This window comes from Pelophylax lessonae (assembly GCF_965119305.1).
Source record: "Pelophylax lessonae genome assembly, chromosome: 3".
In the NCBI taxonomy this organism is placed as follows: domain Eukaryota; kingdom Metazoa; phylum Chordata; class Amphibia; order Anura; family Ranidae; genus Pelophylax; species Pelophylax lessonae.
The window spans coordinates 548,095,213-548,117,912 of NC_138770.1; the positions used below are offsets into that span (position 1 = coordinate 548,095,213).

A 22,700-nucleotide genomic window follows, 5' to 3' on the forward strand; every position below is an offset into this window, starting at 1 on the left:
TGCTATAAATAAAAAAAGACTGAAAATATTGTGAAAAAACGCATTTTTCTCTGTTTCTGTCATAAAATTTAGCAAATGAGTAATTTTTCTTCACAAATTTTGGCCAAAATTTATACTGCTACTTATCTTTGGTAAAAATAACCCAAATAAGTATATATTATTTGGTCTTTGGGAAAGTTATAGAGTCCACAAGTTATGGTGCCAATCATTGAAAATTGATCACACTTGACCACACCTGATGTACTGAAGGCCTCTCTCATTTCTTGAGACACTAAAAAGTCAGGAAAGTACAAATACCCCCCAAATGACCCCTTTTTGGAAAGTAGACATTCCAAGGTATTTAATAAGGGGCATGAAGATTTTTTTTTTTTTTTTACAAATTAACGTATTAACAGGTTATTTCTCTCACACAGCATATGTATACTTGCAACTACACCCAAAAACACATTCTACTACTCCTCCTGAGTATGGCGATACCACATGTGTGAGACTTTTTCACAGCCTGGCCACATACAGAGGCCTAACAAGTAGTACCGTCCGGCATTCTAGGAGCACAAATTACACATATAATTTCCTGACAACCTATCGCACTTTTGAAGGCCCTGGAGCACCAGGACAATGTAAACCCCCATTAAATGACCCCATCTCCGCAGCCGCACAAAGGTTAACTGGGGCTAAATGTCATACCAGTTGTGGAAAATTTCTCTTCCCCATACCCCCCCCCCTTTTTTTTTCTCTCCCTATCTCTTTTTCTTCTTTCTTATCTCTTCTATTCGTATCTTTTATATCTTATTTTCATTTTTAAATATTAAAAAAAAAATTTTTTTAGAGGCACTGGAGAGTTCTGATGGCCCTCACGGGTTGGTTTATTCAAGTCTTATAATTTAGAGTATATCTTTTAATTTTAACAATTCACATATAATGGAATATGTTTGAAAGAATTATATGTTAACATTTTTGAACTATGTGGTTCTAACTCTGTGAATGTTGTATTGGAATATCTCCTCTGTTTCTATAAATAAAATCATTTTTTTTTTTTAGAAGATGTGTGTAAGTTGAATACATCTATGTAGCAAGTCCCAGTCATTCCCAACCTAGCAAAAAAATCTGAGCATTAGCAGCAAGGAATGGAATTTCATTATATGGCCCAACTTCAGGAAAGTAATAGAATCCATCCTTGCTTTATGTGAGTGTGTTTGAGAGGGGGGGAGATAGCCTGTTTCACTTACCCGATTCCAAACTCTCTTCACCCAAAGCCTTGACATCATCACATACCATATAGGGACATTAAATCCTGTATGATATGATGGGGAGGCTGGAGTGTGACCACAGCCAGTAAATTACATAGAAGCTAAGTGGGACAAGTCAAAGCACTGGAGAGCGCCTGTTGGAGCTAGGAATAAGGTAAACCTGGGTCCACACAGCAGGGACTGGATACATTTCAATCTATGTGTAGCCCTCCCTGTAAGACAGATGCCATTCATTAGATCAGCTTCTCTTAAACAGGACTGCTGGAAGCCTTATTCAGCCTGGGTTCACACTCCTGCGATGTAGGAACCAGCACGATTCTAGTGCGGGTTCCCGCCATCACATCTCCCCTGCAAGCAGTTTACACTGCCCTCTGCGATCCGCTGTGGGGGTCAATACAAAGTGATAGCTGATGTGAACACCCATGCGATCCGATACCAGTGCGGGAAAACAAAAATTCTTGCAGCATGTTCATGTGAATGGGATGAGAGTTCAGCCATACAAACTATATGGCTGAATTTGCATTGCATGTGATCGGCACAGCAATGCAGTAAAAAAAAAAATCACATCTGATGTGTTTTCGCAATAGTTTGCCAATCTACTGCAGCACTAACCAGTGTATTCTGCTGGCAGAGAGTCCCCTCTGTCAGAATAGGATGTCCCAGCAGGAGGAGATTCCTGCATCCTCATCACTTGTGTAGATGCAAGAACCGGTCAGCTAATGATCTGAACAAAAAAAACCTGTGCACATGTACCAACTTAAGGCAGCTGTAAAACACAGCAGTCAAAAAAAAAAAAAAAAAAAAAAAAAGAAGAGAAAAGAAATTCTTTTGTAAGGCAATTGCATAATGTGCTAGTATGCACCACATAATGAAATATTTACCTTAGAATGAAGCCCTCTGACAAGGCTTACATCTTCCCCCCGGTCTTCCTTCCAGGTTTGCAGGCTCCTGCTGTACGAGTGGCAGGAGCCGCGATGATAACATTCGCACACATACAGAGAGCATTTGAGAGGTGGTGAGGAGGCGTTGTGCCGTCTCCACACAACCTGCTTTAACCCCTTAAACTCCACATTGCACACAGTTGCAGGCAGCTTGTAGAGTGCCACCTTTCACTTGAATGGGTCACGCCTAGAGGGTGCTACACCTGCTGAAAGCAACAGGGGATAGAATTGCAGCTACGGCATGTGAACATACCCAACCCCTGCCGCTACAGCTAAAAGATGGTAGTGGTCAAAGGGCAGTAAAAGCACGGCAGGGTTTTACTGCATCTCAACAGCTAGTGTGAACAATTAAATGTTTTAATAAAATTTAGAAAACTGTAATCTCTCTCTTTTTTTACATTGCTAGGGGTTTAATTAAAACATGTTTTAATACATTTTAAAATGTTTAAAATTTTTTTTTTTTATATAAATAAAAGTGGGTGCATTATATATATAAAACTCACATACGCATGTACGTGTGTTTGAGCCTTGGGGTGCACACCTATGCTTCTTATTCTGCCTTGTTCCTACTCTTGCGCCCTTAAGCTCTTTGCTCTACATTTATTCCCCTCTCATCCACTCTTCCTGGGGTTCACCAGATACCGTATTTTTCGCTCCATAAGACGCAACTAGGTTTTAGAGGAGGAAAACAAGAAAAAAAAAATATATACATATATACACACACATATATATATATATATATATATATATATATATATATATACACACACACACACTGACCCAAATATATATATACACATACATACACACGCAGTATACAGTAATAGCAATAGTAGTGGGTACGTGCAGAGATTTGCTTGTAGGCATTCTGTCGCTGAGCCCGGGAGGAAGCATGCGGCTGCAGTATAGAGCAAAGCCACTGCTTCCTGTGTATGGCTCCTCTTGTCACAGGCAGAGTGCATCTTATATCACTCCGCCTGCGAGCCGGCGCTATACAGGAAGTAGCGGCTCCGCTCAGTAAATGATGGGACTCGGGGACACCGCAGGAGACTCGCCCGCTGGCTATAAGCAAGGCTGTTGGGTGCGAGTGGTACTGATCCAAATGTCAATGTTGGTTGGTTCAGTAAATGACAGCTGAGCCGGGACTCGGGGACACCGCAGGAGACTCGCCCGCTGGGATTCAGTCAGTATGCATTCCATAAGACGCACAGACAAAAAAAAAAAAAGTACGCCTTTTGGAGCGGAAAATGCAGTATTAAGCCCTACAAACTCTATGACCCCCTTAGGAGTGCCCTATAGACTTGCTATTCATATTGGTCTATATTTCACTGTAAACAAATGTCAACTGAAATTTCATGCAGCTTTTTTTGGGACCCAGGTACCATTAGCCATTTATAAACCTCCATTATAGTAAATGTACTGTCACTCAATGTAAAGGTGTGCTACCTCTCCACCTATAAGGTCTTTATTAGGGGATGCTGGCGATTATTTGGTTTAACTAGGCTTAGCTCTATTGCATCCTACAGGTAAAAAACGTTAACTGTTATATAAATTTCTATTTTCTCACAATGGCTATTGCAATTAGACAGCTAGTACAAAACCTCCCTATCCCCCACTGTCTACAGTCGTATCCTTCATATCCCTAAATAACTATTGTCACTCCAATCTGAACAAATTTTCACTTCTATTCTTCATACTAAATATTTCTATAAAGAGGTCTCAAGGCCCAACACAACCCTAGCAAGGAAACTTCTTAGGGTATGATGCATATTTTGTCCTAATGGTAGACTGCTTTTTCAAAGGAAAAAAAATGGAGATGGCGGCAATAAGTAGACTGCAGCACCCAGCAGTCTTTGTTCCGTTTTTTACGGCACCCTCCTCATATGGTAATACTTGGTTTAGCATTTTGGTAATGTCAATACATATACTATTATACATAATATCTTTAAATGATGAAACAAGAAAAACAGACCTTTTGTAATATTCTTGAAACTGTCCAGGTATGAGGGAAACAGGATAAGGACTCACTTTCGTAATTTCAGTAGGCAGGATTTTGTACTTTCCCTGAGGTACCTGTATTACCTATTCAATAACCGCAGAAAAACACAATTAAAAATAAGCGAACAGTTCCTTTAAAAACAAACATCCAGAAATCCTCTTCTAAGGTACAGAACATTAAAGTAGAACTATTGGCAACAGTTTTTATTCATTTTGGATAGTTCGGGAGGGTTATAACCCCTGTCAGATTGGTTTTGCCATCTGTGTCCCATTGCAGAGATTTCCCTTCACTTCCTGTCCCATAGCCAAACAAGACGTGAGAGAAAATCCCACCAAATTAAGGGAATTCTTTGGGAATCCCCAGGTAACCAGAACTAGGGTCTCCTTTGGAAGATTTCCCCTCTATTACTTTTCTAAGGTCAACCCAAAACTTGTGATTATTTTTATTTTCAATGATAATGGTACACAGAACAAAAAGAGGGTGAACCTCCTTAATGAGGACACAGACAACAATACAAATTTACCTAGGTTCTAATCCATCTTCACTATCCAAAACTATAAAAATAAAGATGAATTCCAAGTAAAGATAATTTACATTGTTATATTGAGCCAGCTTGGACCAATGCAGCCATGCATACACCATAGCTGGCCTATCCCCCTGGAAACATCGCTACTACAGGAGTCAGGAGTCCAGATAAATATGATGCTACAAGGGCGGTGCAGTTGGCGACATAGTACTTCCAGAATTTCACTAACTACTGCTTACAGGATGCCATACCACGGCATCCCTGGCTCCTTAGTGGGTCACACTGGACCTGAGGGGAGAGAGAGACTTTTTTGAAATTTAGGGCACTTTGAATACCTAACATCTTAAAGATAAACGTGTGCTCATGCATAATGTATTGTCTAATTTCTGTTCTATAGCTTGCCCAGTTTGAGAAGCTTGCTCCCATCTCGCTCTCTCTCCCCCTTCTCACGCTGGATATATACTAGGGGAGGCAATAATCAAGGGACAATTTACATCTTTATAAGCCAGGTGGGTTCCCTATATATAAAATTTAGGAGGAGGGGGGGGCACAAAGGAAATATATGGAAATATATATATATATATATATATATATATATATATATATATATATAGACATGGCAGTATACTGACACCGGCCTATGGATATTATATCCTTTTCAGAGAACCATTGCTATAAATTCCAGCCCTCTGGACATTACTATTTCTATCTTGACCATCTAGGAATAATGTCTGGAATAAGGCATGTGGATTTTGATTGAACAACAGTAAACATATATGACGGATAAGCTTGTAAATCCACCTTTAGGGTTTCCGAGTAGGTTTACCTGGACTTCACCTCTATATTTGGTATATAGTGGGACCCTCTTACTCTATGATACGTGTATTAATACTAAAATATTTTACATCTAGACAGAATAGAAAGATCACCTGCTTCTATATTCTCACCTCTGGCTGGCCTACTTGAACTCCCGTGTCCACCCTGCAGACTATTTTCACTAGGGACTGGAAGAATGCCACAGAAACGTAAGCCACATGGATACGCCTTATGCTATTACCATGTGGATAAAAATTTGTTTATTTTAAGAAACCCCTACAACCCAATGTTCCTGAAAAAGCTACCTGTGAAACACGTTGACCATCCATCAGACAAGAGCATTTGTACTTACGTATTCTCCACAAATTATATTTCTCTTGTCTGTAATTGAAATATAAAAAGATACACACATACATTATATGGAGGGTATTCCTTCCCTTTTGTTATTCCCCAGTTGAATTGGGTCAGGCTTCAGCCATAGGGCCCACCTTTTTAAATATTTCATGTTTTAGATCGAATGTTCTAATAAATGTAAAATATTATTGAAACCACTTTTGTACATCTGTATCCTGTTGCGCCTTTAAAATCCACTCTATGCACAGGTGCCTCTATATGAGAACACCTGTTCTTTTTCTTCTTAGTGATCTCAAATAGCTTCCAGATCCTCTGCCGAGAGGGATGCCCTGTTGCATTGTGAACACAGGAGGCCACTTGCTCCGCACAGGCGCCATTCAGAGAACACCTTGCACTTTAATAAATTTTCTGATTGTATGAGGTGGAAAGGTAAGGCAGAGAGGTAACATCACAGTCTCCACTTCATCCAATCAGAAAAAGATTTGCAGCAATTGAAAAAATGTAAAGCGTTTTCTCAATGACACCTGTGCCAAGCAGCTGACCACCTGTGTTTGGTAAGCAGCAGAGCAGTCCCCTAATACATGGCCCAGAAGCTAGTGGAGATCACTGTAGTTGCAGTGCCTTCTATCTTTATTAAAAAAAAATAGATCAAATATTTTCAAATTGTGCCAAAAATTAAAAAAGTAGCCAGGCAACTAACATTATTAAGGCATCAGCAGCAGTAGTAATCCCATGTTTATTTTAGGAAAGGTCTCAAGCGATGGCAGAGTAAAGGTAAGGCAGCTTACAGAACTGGTGTTCAGTATAAAAGAACACATTCACTTTACACTTGGAAACTACAGTAAACCAAAGCAGTGAAGCACCATGAAAGAAACCGTATAACAGTGCTTAACAGGTTTGCTACCCATAATATGTACATATTCAATAGCGGGCAACACTGGATCAGCTTTTTAAAGGAAACCTGCAAACTTGAAGAAAATAAATGGCTGGTACTGCTGACATCTATTGGAAATTGCAAGCTGCCTGGTTAATATGCTGATGGCACTGCTTCCCTTGGTGTCATGGACTTGAACACTGAAATCAGAACTCCTGATCTGCATGATTATACCAAAACAGCAGTCATACAAGTTTAAAGAGGTTGTAAACTCGTTTGAAAGTTTTTTTTTTACAACCTGCAAGAGAAACGCATAATGAGCTAGTATGCATCGCATACTAGCTCATTATGAAATACTTACCTTAGAACGAGCCCCCACCGTGCCGCTCACTCACCTGTATGACAGGCGACATGTTCAGTCGCCCGTCTTCAGGGATCGCGGCATCCGGCCATCCGATTGGCCGGAGCCGCGGTGACGTCACTCCCGCGCGGGAGCCGACAGTCACGGCACGGGACTCTGAAGGAACGGCACGAGTGGCTGGTCCTTCAGAGCGCATGCGCCAGTAAAGTCACTGGCTGCATGAAAGGTAAATATCTCCTAAACGGTGCATGTTTAGGAGGTATTTACAGTACCTATAGGTAAGCCTCAATATAGGCTTACCTATAGGTACAACTTGCCGAGGAGGGTTTACTTCCTCTTTAACTAGCCACCTACAGGTTTCCCTTGGGCTGCGGTAATAATGCACATCACACTTGAGGTACCATTATTTCTTACAGTTAGAAGTCCAAGTTTTGCCATGCTTGCCTGGCTCAGTGCCAAAAAAGAGGACTTGGGATACTTAGGCACATGTAGGGATGCCCATTTAAAGTGGAACTTCATCCATAACAACAATAACGTGCTTTAGCTAGGAACATACATTCCACATTAATAATTATGCTACCAAAATTAATGTGTGTCGTAAGTTGCCTCCAGCATTGTTCCGGCTTCTTCTTGCTGGAGGTTTCCATTTTGCTGAAGCCTAGAGCCCCGGAGCAGTAGTAACTCTTTAGGCTGTCAGTCGGCCCTCTAGTGGCTTAGATTTTTGGCACAGTGCCTAAAAATGGAGAACAGCTGAGCATATGGAGAGTGCGGTGAGACTGTGATTCTGGATTTTAAACAGTATATGCACTTCTTTTTAATGTTTTTCTATGTAAACTTGCGAAAAGGGGCCAGCATGACAGAATTTAGCAAGACTTAAAGTGTCACTAAACCCACATCATAAAAAACTAACAATAAATGCTGTATTACATGCTGTTTATGCTCAAATAGTCACTAGGAGATTAGTTTTCTGTATTCTGCAAACAATAAAAAACCTAGTTGATCCTGCTGCTCTCCATCTTCACCTTCTGTCTACGTCACCAATTCAACTAGGGATTTGCAGCTGTAGTGGCAACTCTGCACATGCTCAGTTTTCAGTGAATTCCAATGGTGAGCATTTCCTCCCCATCACAGGTGAGCAGCCCACGGGACTATAGAGTCACACATGTGGGCATAAGCACAGTGGTACGTGACAGCCCACTCCCTTCCTCCTCCATGCCCACTAACCAGCTAAAGCCAACGGGGGCAGGATATTAGATGTAGATTAATGGTGCATTCAACTTCCTCTTATTCTAAGACACATGATGGAGAGGCGTGACAGCCTATTACTGGTAGAAATCTGCCCAAACCATGCCATTTCCACAATATAACAAAGATCCAATTTAAAATATAATTAGCATGACAATGTGAAACCGTTTATTGATATTTAATTTTGCTCTGTATTCCAAAAGAGGTTTGGGAATGCATGTTCCCACTACACCTAGTATGAATGGGGTCTTAATGCTGTTGATAAAATGCCGTGTCTTACATGAGTCTGTAGGTCAAAATACGCTCTCCTCTCTTCCATCCTTTCACGGTTTAAATTGCTGTTAAATTCTGCAGCTTTTTTGGCAGCTTTCTTGATGTACTCTGGAACTTTGCTTGCTTCAACTTTCTGTGTATTTTGTTGCTGCTGTTGCTGTAAAAAATGTAATATTGTAATTAGAGATGACAGGCAAGTCATTTAGTCTAATATTAAAGATAATTTGACAGTAAAACTGCGTTTACTTTCCCTGTTTCATCCTGATCACAAACGTCATTCTGAATATCTTCAGTAGTCATCTGTTGCAGAAAAATATTGGTATAAAAGCAGTTTGTGCTGTGGGTCTTAAAAAGCCACTTAATGTATCCTTTAAACCTAAACACAACCATTATGAGCACTCTAAACTTTTTTAAAAGAATGCTGTGTAAAATTGAATACAGCTTAACAGTATTTATTGTACAAATATTAGAAAAGAAGTCTGTAACCACGCCATCTATGGCAGATTGATTAAAGAACCTCTGGCCCAAACAGAAACCTTTGTTATAGTTTGTAATAGCAGAGCTTTTAAGATTTCTAAATATAACCTACTTATTCCATCAGAGTTCCATGAATTTTCAAGGGAACCAAAATCATATCAAAATCACATTGATGTCCTAAAACAGACACCTGGAGCGCTTTAGGCCCTCTTCACACCTGAGCGTTTTTCAGCACGTAAAATGCTCATCTCTGAAATCCCTAAGAGACCAACAAGCAAAATCCCATTCATTTTAATTGCTCCTGTTACATATTTACATAGTTAGTGAGGTTGAAAAAAGACATCAGTCCATCCAGTTCAACCTATGATGTGTGTGTGTGTTTGCTTTTAACCGTACATTGTATACCCCTGTATGTTGTGGTCTTTAAGGTGTCCATCTAATAGTTTTTTGAAACTATCAATGCTCCCTGCTGATACGACTGCTTGTGGAAGAGAATTCCACATCCTTACCGCTCTTACAGTGAAGAACCCCTTACGCCTTTCCTCAAGTTTTAGTGAGTGGCCACGTGTCTTATTGTATCTCCTTTCACTGAATAGTTTGTTCCTTATGCTCGGGTCACCAGTACAGTATTTGTACATTGATATCATATCCCCCCTCAATCGTCTCTTCTCCAGAGAGAATAGGTTCAGTGCTTGTAGTCTTTCCTCATAGCTGATGTCCTCCATTCCCCTAATTATTTTTGTTGCCCTTCTCTGGACTTTCTCCAGTTCCAGCACATCCTTCCCGAGGACCGGTGCCCAGAACTGGACAGCATAATCCAGATGTGGCCGGACCAGAGTCTTGTAGAGAGGGAGAATAATCTCTTTATTTCTGGAGTGAATCCCCTTTTTTATACATCCCAGTATTCTGTTGGCTTTGCTTGCGGCGACTTGGCATTGCATGCCACTGCCAAGCTTGTTATCTACCAGTACCCCCAAGTCCTTTTCCATCCTAGACTCACCCAGAGGTTCCCCCCCTAGTGAGTAGCTTGCTTTCTGGTTTCTGGCCCCCAAGTGCATTACTTTACATTTTTCAACATTAAACCTCATCTGCCATGTAGTTGCCCATCCCGTTATTTTGTTCAGGTCCGCTTGTAAGGTTTCCACATCCTGCATAGAAGATATTGGCATGCCTAGTTTAGTATCATCTGCAAATACTGAGATTGTACTAGATATCCCCTCCTCTAGATCATTTATGAATAAATTAAACAGGATTGGTCCCAGGACAGAACCCTGGGGGACCCCACTTTCCACACCCGCCCAATCCGAGTACTCCCCATTAATCACCACCCTCTGGACTCTCCCCTGGAGCCAGTTCTCTATCCAGGTACTCACGTTATGGTCCATACCTACCTTCCTTAGTTTGTACAGTAAGCGTTTGTGGGGAACGGTGTCAAAGGCCTTTGCAAAGTCCAGATAAACCACATCCACCGGCTTACCTTTATCTAGATGGCAGCTCACTTCATCGTAGAAGGTTAATAGATTGGTTTGGCAAGAACGATTTTTCATGAATCCATTCTGATTACTACTTATAATACCGTTTTCATTACTAAAGTCTTGTATGTGATCTCTTAACATCCCCTCCAAAATTTTGCAGACTACTGATGTTAGGCTGACCGGCCTATAGTTACCCGGGATATATCTCGGCCCCTTTTTAAATATCGGTACCACGTTGGCTTTTTTCCAATCAGCTGGCACCATACCCGTCTGTAAACTATCCTTAAAGATCAAGAATAATGGTCTGGCAATCACCTGGCTGAGCTCATTGAGAACCCTCGGGTGCAAGCCATCCGGTCCCGGGGATTTATTTATGTTAAGTTTCTCTAGTTTAGCTCTAAGTCTATCTTCTGTTAGCCATGGCGGTATTTCCTGAGGTGAATTATTTAGTTCGGCCTTACAAGCTGGGTTAGTGTAGCACCCCGATTCTTTTGTGAAGACTGAAGAGAAGAAATTATTTAGCACTTCCGCCTTTTCTCTGTCCTCAGTGGCCATTTTTCCTTTATCATCTTTTATGGGACCAATGTGTTCTGGCCTCGCTTTCCTACTGTTTATATACTTAAAGAACTTCTTGGGGTTCTTTTTACTCTCCTCCGCTATATGTCTCTCGTGTTCTATTTTAGCCGCCCTGATTTCATCTTTACATTTCTTATTACACTCTTTGTAATGCTTAAATGCTGCCACTGACCCCTCAGTCTTGTATTTTTTGAAGGCCTTTTTTTAGCACTAATATACATTTTTATGTTGGAGTTTAGCCACCCAGGGTTAAGTTTTGCTCTTTTAAATTTATTTCCCTTTGGAATGCACTGGCCAATCCCCTTGTTAAGTATGCTCTTGAAGCACTCCCATTTTTCCTCCGTGTTCTTTGTTCCCAGGGTTCTATCCCATTTGATATTTCCTAGCAGCGAGCGCAGTTTTGGGAAATTGGCTCTTTTGAAATTCAATGTCCTTATATTACCCTTGTGTTTCCTATTACTGTAATTAATACTGAAACCAATTGACCTATGGTCACTGTTCCCTAAGTTGTCCCGTATTTCTATATCCGTGAGCAGGTCTGTATTGTTGGTAATCAGTAGGTCAAGTACCGCATTGTTTCTTGTCGGTGCATTCACCATCTGACCCATGAAATTGTCCTGCACAACATTTAGGAACTGCCTAGCCTTGGCTGAGTGCGTGGTTCCTTCTGCCCAGTCTATATCTGGATAATTAAAGTCCCCCATTATAATGACATTTCCCATCCTTGCTGCCAGTCCTATCTGTAACATGAGGTCCGCCTCCCCCTCCTCCCTCTGGTTGCGGGGCCTATAGCATACGCCCAATATTACCTTCCCCACTGTGCCTTCCCTTTGTAGCTCTACCCATAGGGATTCTGCCTCGTCCTTAGCTCCATTATTAATATCATCCCTCATATTTACCTGTACACTGTTCTTAATATACAGACATACCCCTCCCTCTTTTTTACCTTCTCTATCCCTGCGATAAAGGGAATACCCCTGAATGGTCCAGTCATGAGAGCTGTCAAACCAAGTCTCAGTTATCCCCACAAAATCTAAGTCCTCCTCAAACATCAGTAGCTTCAGCTCTCCCATCTTGTTGGCCAAGCTTCTGGCATTGGTATACAAACCTCTTAATTTTGACCGGTTACCTATATCCTCTTTTGATGTTTTTAGGCTGCTCTCTTGATTTTTCCCCATATCCACCCTGGGTTTAGGAGCTCCGAACACCCTACCGCTAATGCCCCCATTTCTGCCCTCTGAATCTTGCTTTCCACTGGCTAATTCTACATCTGTACCCTCCCCCCCATTCCCTAGTTTAAAAGCCCCTCTAACTTTTTGGCCATCCTCTCACCCAGTACGGCTGCACCCACCCCATTTAGGTGCAATCCGTCCCTACCAAAGAGCCGGTGGCCGACTGAGAAGTCGGCCCAGTTCTCCAGGAACCCGAAACCCTCCTTACTACACCAGCTCCTCAGCCACTCGTTAACTTTCCTAATCTCCCGCTGCCTCTCTGGTGTGGCTCGAGGTACAGGTAGTATTTCGGAAAATACTACCTTGGAGGTCCTAGTCCTCAACTTAGCGCCTAAGTCCCTGAAATCGTTTAGGACTCTCCGCCTTCCTCTGCCTATGTCATTGGTACCCACGTGTACCATGACAGCTGGGTCTTCCCCAGCCCCACCCAATAATCTGTTCACCCGATCCGCGATGTGCCGAACCCGAGCGCCCGGCAAACAACAGACTGTTCGGCGCACCCGGTCTTTGTCACAGATTACACTGTCTGCCCTTCTAATAATTGAGTCCCCTACCACCAGCACCTGTCTTTCCTTTCCCTTTCTCCCGGCCTCACTGGAGGAGTTCTTCCCCTGGCAGCTAGGGGCGTCACTCTGCTCCAGCAATGCTAGTCCCTGACTGGTTTCCCCAACATCACACAACGGGGCGTATCTATTGGGGTGCTCCAGCCCAGGATCAGCCTCCTTGCCTTGACCCCTTCTACCCCTCCTATCACCCCTCTACTCTGCTCTGATGCCTGCACCTCCAATACTCCGCCCACCTCTGTGCAGACCCCTGTCTGCACCTGACTGGTACGATCCTGGCACTCCTCCGGTATGGACATTAGTCTCAGTGTTGCCAGCTGCTTCCCTAGATTCAGGACCTGAGCTTCCAGGGAAGCAACGTGCTTACATTTTGCGCATTTGTATTCGCCCTCGATCACATGTCCGAGGAACGCATACATATCACAAGATGTACACCGAGTCGCATCCCCACACCCGCCGGGCATTGTACCTACTAATCTAATGGGGATTCAGCGATTTAAGTGTATCCCATGTGGCTATTTCCTGGCTTCCTAACGCTACCTTCTTACCCTCTGGTACTCCGCTACCCTCGCTTGACACTCAGTTGCACAACACTCAGTCGCACAGCCCGGTCAGACGCACAACACTCAGTCGCACAGCCCGGTCAGACGCACAACACTCAGTCGCACAGCCCGGTCAGACGCACAACACTCAGTCGCACAGCCCGGTCAGACGCACAACACTCACAGTACACTCAGGTAGCACTAGGTACTCACAGATACTCAGGTAGCACTAGGTACTCACAGATACTCAGGTAGCACTCGGTACTCACAGATACTCAGGTAGCACTCGGTACTCACAGATACTCAGGTAGCACTCGGTACTCACAGATACTCAGGTAGCACTCGGTACTCACAGATACTCAGGTAGCACTCGGTACTCACAGATACTCAGGTAGCACTCGGTACTCACAGATACTCAGGTAGCACTCGGTACTCACAGATACTCAGGTAGCACTCGGTACTCACAGATACTCAGGTAGCACTCGGTACTCACAGATACTCAGGTAGCACTCGGTACTCACAGATACTCAGGTAGCACTCGGTACTCACAGATACTCAGGTAGCACTCGGTACTCACAGATACTCAGGTAGCACTCGGTACTCACAGATACTCAGGTAGCACTCGGTACTCACAGATACTCAGGTAGCACTAGGTACTCACAGATACTCAGGTAGCACTAGGTACTCACAGATACTCAGGTAGCACTAGGTACTCACAGATACTCAGGTAGCACTCGGTACTCACAGATACTCAGGTAGCACTCGGTACTCACAGATACTCAGGTAGCACTCGGTACTCACAGATACTCAGGTAGCACTCGGTACTCACAGATACTCAGGTAGCACTCGGTACTCACAGATACTCAGGTAGCACTTGGTACTCACAGATAGGTAGCACTCGGTACTCACAGATACTCAGGTAGCACTTGGTACTCACAGATAGGTAGCACTAGGTACTCACAGATACTCAGGTACTACACTACCCCCTTCAGTCACTGTCCAATCTAAGTCACCAGTCCTTCTTACCAAGTGTGTGTCCCTTTAAGTCTGTCACTAGCAGTTCCTAACGTGAGTCGGTCAGTCTCCTCTCAGCACCCCGTCACTCCCTGTCAGCTAGTCTCCTCTGCTCCTCTCTGTGGGGGGGGGGGGGTTCTCGCACCGCAAGAGACGGTTTACCGCACGCCGCCCGCAACAAGGGGGGGGGGGGGTGTTAGCACCGGACGCCGCTGCCGCACAAGGGGGGGGGGGGGTTATCGGTCCGCTCGCCGCCCGCTTCCTTTCAGGGGGGGGGGGGGGGAGGTGGGGGTTCTAGTCCGGACGCCGCCGCTCTTCTGAGGGGTGGTGGGGGGTACTTAGTCCTTCAGTCCCTCTTAATCTTCCTCTGCCGCTGCTGCCGCCGCTCAGATGATCCTCCCCTTCAGTCGCTGGACACCGTGGTTCCCCGAGATCTCCCGCACCGCCTCCCCCGCAGCACCTTCTCCTCCTCCTCCTCTCTCTGCACCCAGTACACGCTGCACGCTCTCACACAGGTTCTGCTTCCGGTTCCGATCAATTTCAGTAGAGGAAGGACCCTGGCAACATGCTCCCTGTTCACATATGAGCATTTTGTCGCTTGAAGCAAAATGCCTGAATCTAAAAAAAAGTACAGGAGCTTCTTTTTTTGGCAGATTACAGGCGTTTTTTGTTAGATGTCAATGCCTGCCTCCAAACACTTGCAAAAAACGCCTGAAAAAACAAATACGTTCAGGTGTGAATGGAGCCTTTAGGAACATATGGCCAACAGGAGCCATATTGTGTAAGCCTGCCTACAGGTTTACACTATGACTGGAACATGAATACTAGAGGAAAATAAAAAAGGGAGGACCTAAACATACAGTATCTAACAAAAGTAAGTACAACCCTTACATTTATGTCAATATTTTATCTTTTCATGTGACAACACTGAAGAAATTACACTTTGCTACAATGTAAAATAGTGAGTGTACACCTTGTATTACAGTGTAAATTTGCTGTCCTCTCAAAATAACTCAACACATAGCCATTAATGTCTAAAAAGCTGGCAACAAAAGGTAGCACACTCCTAAGTGAAAATGTCCAAATTAGCCATTTTTCTTCCCTGCTCTCATGTGATTTGTTAGTGGTAGAAAGTCTCAGGTGTGAATGGGGAGGAGGTGTGTTAAATTTGATGTTATCACTCTCACTCTCTCAGACTAGTCACTGGAATTTCAACATAGCACCTCATGGCAAATAACTCTGAAAGAAAGAATTGTTGCTCTACATAAAGATGGCCTAGGCGATAAGAAGACTGCCAAGACCCTGAAACTGAGCTGCAGCACAGTGGCCAAGACCATACAGCGGTTAAACAGGCCTCGCCATGGTCAACCAAAGAAGTTGAGTGCACGTGCTCAGCGTCATAGCTAGAGGTGGTCTTAGGGAAATAGATGCATGAGTGCTGCCAGCATTGCTGAAGAGGTTTAAGGGATGGGGGTGGGGGGGTCAGCCTGTCAGTGCTCAGACCATATACGCTGCACACTGCATCAAATGGTCTGCATGGCTGCCGTCCCAGAAGGAAGCCTCTTCTAAAAGATGATGCATAAGAAATCCTGCAAACCGTTTTCTGAAGACAAGCCGACTAAGGACATGGATTATTGGAACCATGTCCTGTGGTCTGATGAGACCAAGATAAACGTATTTGGTTTAGATGGTGTCAAGCGTGTGTGGTGGCAACCAGGTGAGGAGTACAAAGACAAGTGTGTCTTGCCTACAGTCAAGCATGGTGGTGGGAGTGCTGCTGGCACTGCGGAGCTACAGTTCATTGAGGAAACCATGGGTGCCAACCTGTACTGTGACATACTGAAGCAGAGCATGATCCCCCTCCCTTTGGAGACAGGGCCGCAGGGCAGTATTTCAACATAATGACCCCAAACAAACCTCCAAGAAGACCACTGCCTTGGTAAAGGTGATGGACTGGCCAAGCATGTCTCCAGACCTAAACCATATTGAGCATCTGTGGGCATCCTCAAGCGGAAGGTGGAGGAGCGCAAAGGTCTCTTACATCTACCAGCTCCATGAGGTCTTCGTGGAGGAATGGAAGAGCTGAACTCCATGCCCAAGAGGGTTAGGGCAGTGCTGGAAAATAATGATAGCCACACCAAAAAATTGACACTATGGGCCCAATTTGGACATTTTGGTGTACTCCCTTTTGTTGCCAGTGCTTTAGACATTAATGGCTGTGTGTTGAGTTATTTTGAGGGGACAGCAAATTTACACTGTTTTACAAGCTGTACACTCACTACTTTACATTGTAGCAAAGTGAAATATCTTCAGTGTTGTTACACGAAAAGATACAATAAAATATGGGAGGGGTGTACTCACTTGTCAGATACTGTAGATGGAAGCTGCAGGTATATACATGAGCCCTTACAGGTTCTGCAACTAGCTGAACAACAAGCAGCAAGATACATATTGCCATGAGGATACATACAGTGCTCAGCATAAATGAGTATGCCAGATTTGTCAGAAAACCTTTACTTTCCTTTCAGAATCAACATTTTCTATGGGACACTATACTACAAAATACTCCTACAAATGAGGGCCATTGATTGCAACCGAAATTCGTTTTTTTGTGTGAAAATGAAGTATTTTTCCTAACAAATTCATTCAAGACCATGTTGCAAAAATGAATACACCCCAATGAAAGTATTTGGAGCAAAGCTAAATTTTAGACAACAAAATTCTAAATAACAAGAATTCAACTACAGGCGAGTCTAAATATTCATTAAACAGGTGTCCAGCAGAAAGTTGATTATAAAAAGGTTGTTACTTAAAGTGCCTTCCTATTTTTCAAGCTGTCAGCAATGGCACCACATGGAAGAGAAACGTCACAAGGCCTGAGAAAGAAAATAATTTCTTTACACAAGAAAGGTGAAGGCTACAAGAAGTTCAGCAAGGCTTTACTTATCAGTCAGAATACTGCAGCAAAAGTGATACAAAAATTTAACATAGATGGAACTGCAACCATCTAACAGGCGTCCAGGCCGTCCACGGAAGTTAACACCTCGACAGGAGCGTCTTCAGATGTGAAGGGGTGAAGAAAAATCACCATGCAAGTGGAATGGCATGCATGGGTGTCGCCCACAAAGGAAATTCTTCTTATGTTCATTGAGATATTGATTAAAATCGAACTTTTCAAAAGGGTGTACTTATTTATGATGAGCACTGTATATGGATGGAGTTCCATAGTGACCAATTCTAGATGCTGCTCAGAAGGTATATACAGGAAAGGAGCACTGCTGAGCCATAGATGTGATGTGTATTAGAAGTCAGTGCTTCCTTGTTCTGGTCTTCCAGGTAGACAGCACAGATACCACTTCTAACTGGGGTAAGGGGGGGGGGTTGGGAGTGCAGCATAAAAGCTAAGCAAAAAACATTCCTGTCTGTGCCAGTGAACAATGAGAGTCCTGAGGGCAGTATACCCAAAAGTATGATGCTGCAGGCTAAGCAATGGGATGGGTGGAATGGGTACCAACAAGTAGGCTAATCCAACTCTTCTAAGCTGAGCACATGGGGCCAGAACTTATCCCAAAAGTGAACTGTATATGTGTAACAGAGAATATTTGCCAATAACAAACTACCTGCCTTAAAGTGGAGTTCCACCCATTTTAGTCACTTTAGATGTATGTAATCCCCTTTAAAAATGACTTTTACCAATGGAAAGTTTTTTTTTTTTTGTTGCTAGTAAATACACGATTTTCTGCTTTATTTATCCTCTTCTCACTTCTGGGTCCGGTCGGCGATTACGTCATTCGGCGATTCGCAGTGTGTGCTGGGATTTATCTCAGGGCATGAAATCTCGCATTATTACACAGGAGATGGGCTGTACTGTGTTCTGCCCCGCCTCCTCTCAGTGAGCTGTATGTATGTAGTGTATTGAGGCCGTGCTCCGCCCTGCCTCCTCTCAGTGAGCGAGGACTGAAAGCATTATATGCTCACTGAGCGTGAGACCGTAGAGTTCCGGTGAGGTGAGGCGTGGAGCGAGAGCGGCGTCCCATCCACCAGACCAGCTGTTTACTTTGTACTACAGGCGCTTAAACACCGCTATGATGTAAGTGCAATATATCTTTTATTAAATCCAGTATCAAACGGTATTACACTATTGGAGTTTTCTTTATCTTTCTTTGCACCTTAATGTCCGGAGATCCGGAACCTTGTTAAAGCATTCGGGCAAAATTCTTTGAGGCGATAACAGTGATGAGGATAACCTTGAGCCAATGTGGAGTGATATGCCGGGTTTGACCCCCTGTAATTAAGGGGTCATCGCATTCTGGTAAGGAGTATATCATCTGACCACTGGGTGGAGATGTTTGTGGTGGAGGTTCCCATCTAATCCAAGATTGCTGAAGATTTAGATTTGCACAGTCGCACAGAGCACTTTAAGGACTTTTTTAGCCCAATGAATGCCAATATTTATTTATTTATTTATTTATACACCATTGTATTTGCATATTTATTGATTGTGAACAATCACTAATGCATTGATGCACTTATAGCACTTTTTATTAATGCACCTATAGCACTTTTAATGCTGAGCGCAGTTATCACCTTTGCTATTAATCCAATTTATTAAAAATGGGTGGAACTCCACTTTAAGCCTCATACATACAGTAAAAATATCAATGAATGATCGTCTTTTTTTGCATGATATTCTCCCATCGAAACCCAATAGATTTCTAAATTTACATAAAAGTTTCTCATACGACAGAATACAACTTCAAAAGTGATGTAACGTATCGTATTCTTTTGTTTCTGAGCATGCGTGGTCCTGGTCCCACATTTTTTTCCGTACAAATACTATACTAGTTACACGAAAATTGCTCGTTCCGTTATCGTGCGTGTCCTTCAGATATTTTCACATGAACAGTCATGATCGGCTCTCAATAGCTGTGTACTAACGCTCAGATCGCAGTATCAGGCGATCACTTGAAAGCAGTAATTTTCGTCTGATTTTCTCATGGTGTATACCAAGTTCCTTCCGTACTAACTTTGAGCATTTATCAATAAGTAACTGGCTCACAAATGGCACAGAAAGAGTATGAAAAAAAAAAAACTAAGCAAAGCACAGACAAAAAAAAACATGTTTTAAAACGTTCTTTAAACTTGTTCTTGCTACTGACATTGTTCTTTCATGCATGCTCTTTTTTACGTGTTCTTGTTAAATATATTTTGAAAATTGGTTCTTCATTCATTGCAAATTAGGACTTCTCTCTAAGAAAATGCATTAGCAATTTTAATGTATGCAGTGACAGCAATAAGCACATTTGAAAGTATATCCATCATCTCTTCCCTTTCGTTCCCTGTTCTTTGGAACAAAAATAAATAAATAAATAAAAACTGCCCATATCAAAGTAACTACTGCTTTGTAGTCAGGGACTCTTTGTATGTACAATGCACTAACTAGCTCTTTTGAAACATCTCCAGTTTATAAGAATACATTACAATTTTAAATTCTGTTGGCTCTGCTGTTTGAGACCTTTTCCTTCATTTTGCCAGTTCTCCTTCATATTCCTTGATCACCTGATGATTGGAACACCAAGGGATGCCATGAAGATAAAGCTTTTCCTTTCAGGCAGCATTGGTGTCATGTTTACTACTCATGGGATCACCTACCAATTTACCAACAGGTAGTATATGGACCACACCTAAACGAATGAGGGTCCTACAGTATTTAACCACTTCAGCCCCAGAAGATTTTACCCCCTTCCTGACTAGGCCCTATTTTGCGATTCGGCATTGCGTGACTTTAACGGACAGTTGCACGGTCAAGCGATGCTGTACCCAAATGAAATTGATGACGTCCTTTTTCCCCACAAACAGAGCTTTCTTTTGGTGGTATTTTATCACCTGTGCGATTTGTACTTTTTGCGCTATAAACCAAAAAAGAGCGACAATTTTGAAAAAAACAATATTTTTCACATTTTTTTTTAATATGAAATTCACCCCCCCCCCCGCCAAAAAAAAAAAAAAAAAAAACGCAATAAGCTTATTTTGATTGGTTTGCGCAAAGGTTATTGCATTTGCAAACTAAGGGAAAGATTCTTGTCATTTTTATTTATTTTTTTTTAAACGAGTAATGGCAATGATCTGCGATTTTTTTTTTTGCGGGACTGCGACATTGCAGTGGACAGATCGGACCCTTGACTGACATATTTGACACTTTTGGGGGTACCAGTGACATTACTGCAGTAATCAGTGCTATACATATGCACTGTTACTGTAAAAATTACACTGGCAGGGAAGGGTTTAACTTTATTGGTGAAGCAGAGGTTAAGTGTGTCCCTAGGGGCGTGCTTCTAACTCTAAAGGGGTGTGGCTAGTGATGTAACCACAGAGACATACGATCCTACATAGCAGGATCGTATGATCTCTGCAGTTAGATCAGGGAGAATGACAGGCGGCTTTGTTTACATTAGGCGCCTGCCTTTCTCCCTCTGCACCGGGAGATCGCGAGTGACCGGCAGACATCGGGTCCGCCGGTCACACACGCGGACATGTCAGGGACATGTCAGGGCGTGCGCTCGCCCCCTAGTGGCTCTCAGGTGAGCGACGTAGTACTACATCACTTTGCCTGTACGGGACTTACCGCCGCAGTAAATAGTCGTGCGGCGGTCGGCAAGTGGTTAAAAAAAACCCGAAGGTAGTAGTAAAAAAAAGAAAAAGAAAAAAAACACAACTGACCCTTAAAAAGGCCAAGTCCCACACAAAAGTCTGGGATGTCATGTGGGTATTAAAATGTAAAGATACCCTGAAATCATGGAGCATTATTTAACCCTTTAAGGATTCAGCCCCCATTCACATTGGGCCATTTTGACATGTCAAATCGCATGCCAAATCGGAGCACATTGCTCGCAACGGCACCGTCCGTACCGATTCCCAAAAGTAGTTTCTGCACTACTTTTGGCAACTTCAATAGACATCTGTGAAGGAACCCCTAGAATGTCTGTCAAATCGCCTCCAGAACTCACACTGACATGCGAGTTTGAAATCCTGCCCGTGCAGATGAACTGGCATGATTTTAAACCTGCCCTCAGTGTCAAGGAGGGCTCAACGAAGGATAATTATTTCACTTGACCTCCCTTTATGCAGGGTATGCAAAGTTAACAAAATTTATAAATTTCATTGATTAGATTTCATTTCATTTTACACAACATTGAAAGCTATGCTGTACACTTTTACTAAATACTGTAAAACCCTCAATGAGCATTACAATTTATACCATGGGGTGTCCAATCTTAGGACTTTCCTAGGCCACATTGGACAAAGAAGAATGGTCTTGGACCATACACAAAATACACTAATAAAGATAGCTGACGAACAGAAAAAGTCAGGCAAATCAAAAGTTAACCCCTTGCGGCAAACCACATATATACACAGCGGCAGGTTGGCTCGGCTGCGCGAATTGACATATGGGTACGTCGATTAGGGTACAGGAGCGGTGCTGGGGGCGAGAGCGTGCCGATGGCGGCAAGCTTCTGCCCCCACTATGCAGCGGGGATGCTAAGCCACGGGGCCAGCGGCCGCGACTGCCGCTGGGCACCTGCGATCGCTCCCCGCTGAGAGAGAACACCGGTCAATTGTTGTAAATCCGATCATTGTTCTCTCTGAAATGATCACAGAGAGCCTGTGATCCTCCTATATAGGATCACAGGTCTCTATGGTCATTTCACAAGTCTGTCCCCCATACAGTTAGAAAACACTCCCCTAGGCTCACACTTAACCCTTTGATCACCTCTGGGTTAAACTCTTCCCTGCCAGTATTACAGTAACAGTGCATATTTTTAGCACTGATTACTGTAGTAATGTCACTTGTCCCCCCCCCCAAAACAGTCATAAATGTCAGTTAGGTGTCCAATCTGTCTGCCGCAATGTCGCAGATCACCGCCATTATTAGCAAAAAAATAAATAAAATAGAACATAAATCTTTCCCCTAGTTTGTAGACGCGATAACTTTTGCGCAAACAAATCAAAATACGCTTATTGAGATTTTTACCAAAAATATGTAGCAGAATACAAATTGGCCTAAAAAGGATGAAAAATTTTGATTTTGATTTAATAATTTTTTTTTTTTGGGAAGGTTATATAGCAGAAAGTGAAAAATATTGCTTTTTTTCATAATTGTCGCTCTTTTTTTGTTTATAGC

At 42.9% G+C, this 22,700-nt stretch overlaps 1 protein-coding gene across 2 annotated transcripts in view; it reads right to left on the minus strand.

Annotated features, from left to right (window-relative positions):
* PHF10 (PHD finger protein 10) overlaps positions 1-22,700 on the minus strand; it is a 134,244-nt gene that overhangs the window by 60,294 nt on the left and 51,250 nt on the right. Inside the window, exons 6-8 of one of the 2 annotated variants that reach the window (XM_082252294.1) lie at positions 8,886-8,939; positions 8,647-8,796; positions 4,164-4,273 (exon numbers count right to left, since the gene is read on the minus strand). In XM_082252294.1, the coding sequence (XP_082108420.1) occupies positions 4,164-4,273; positions 8,647-8,796; positions 8,886-8,939 (314 nt within the window). The remainder of the gene's footprint in view (positions 1-4,163; positions 4,274-8,646; positions 8,797-8,885; positions 8,940-22,700) is intronic. The other variant, XM_082252295.1, reaches the window with a different exon arrangement.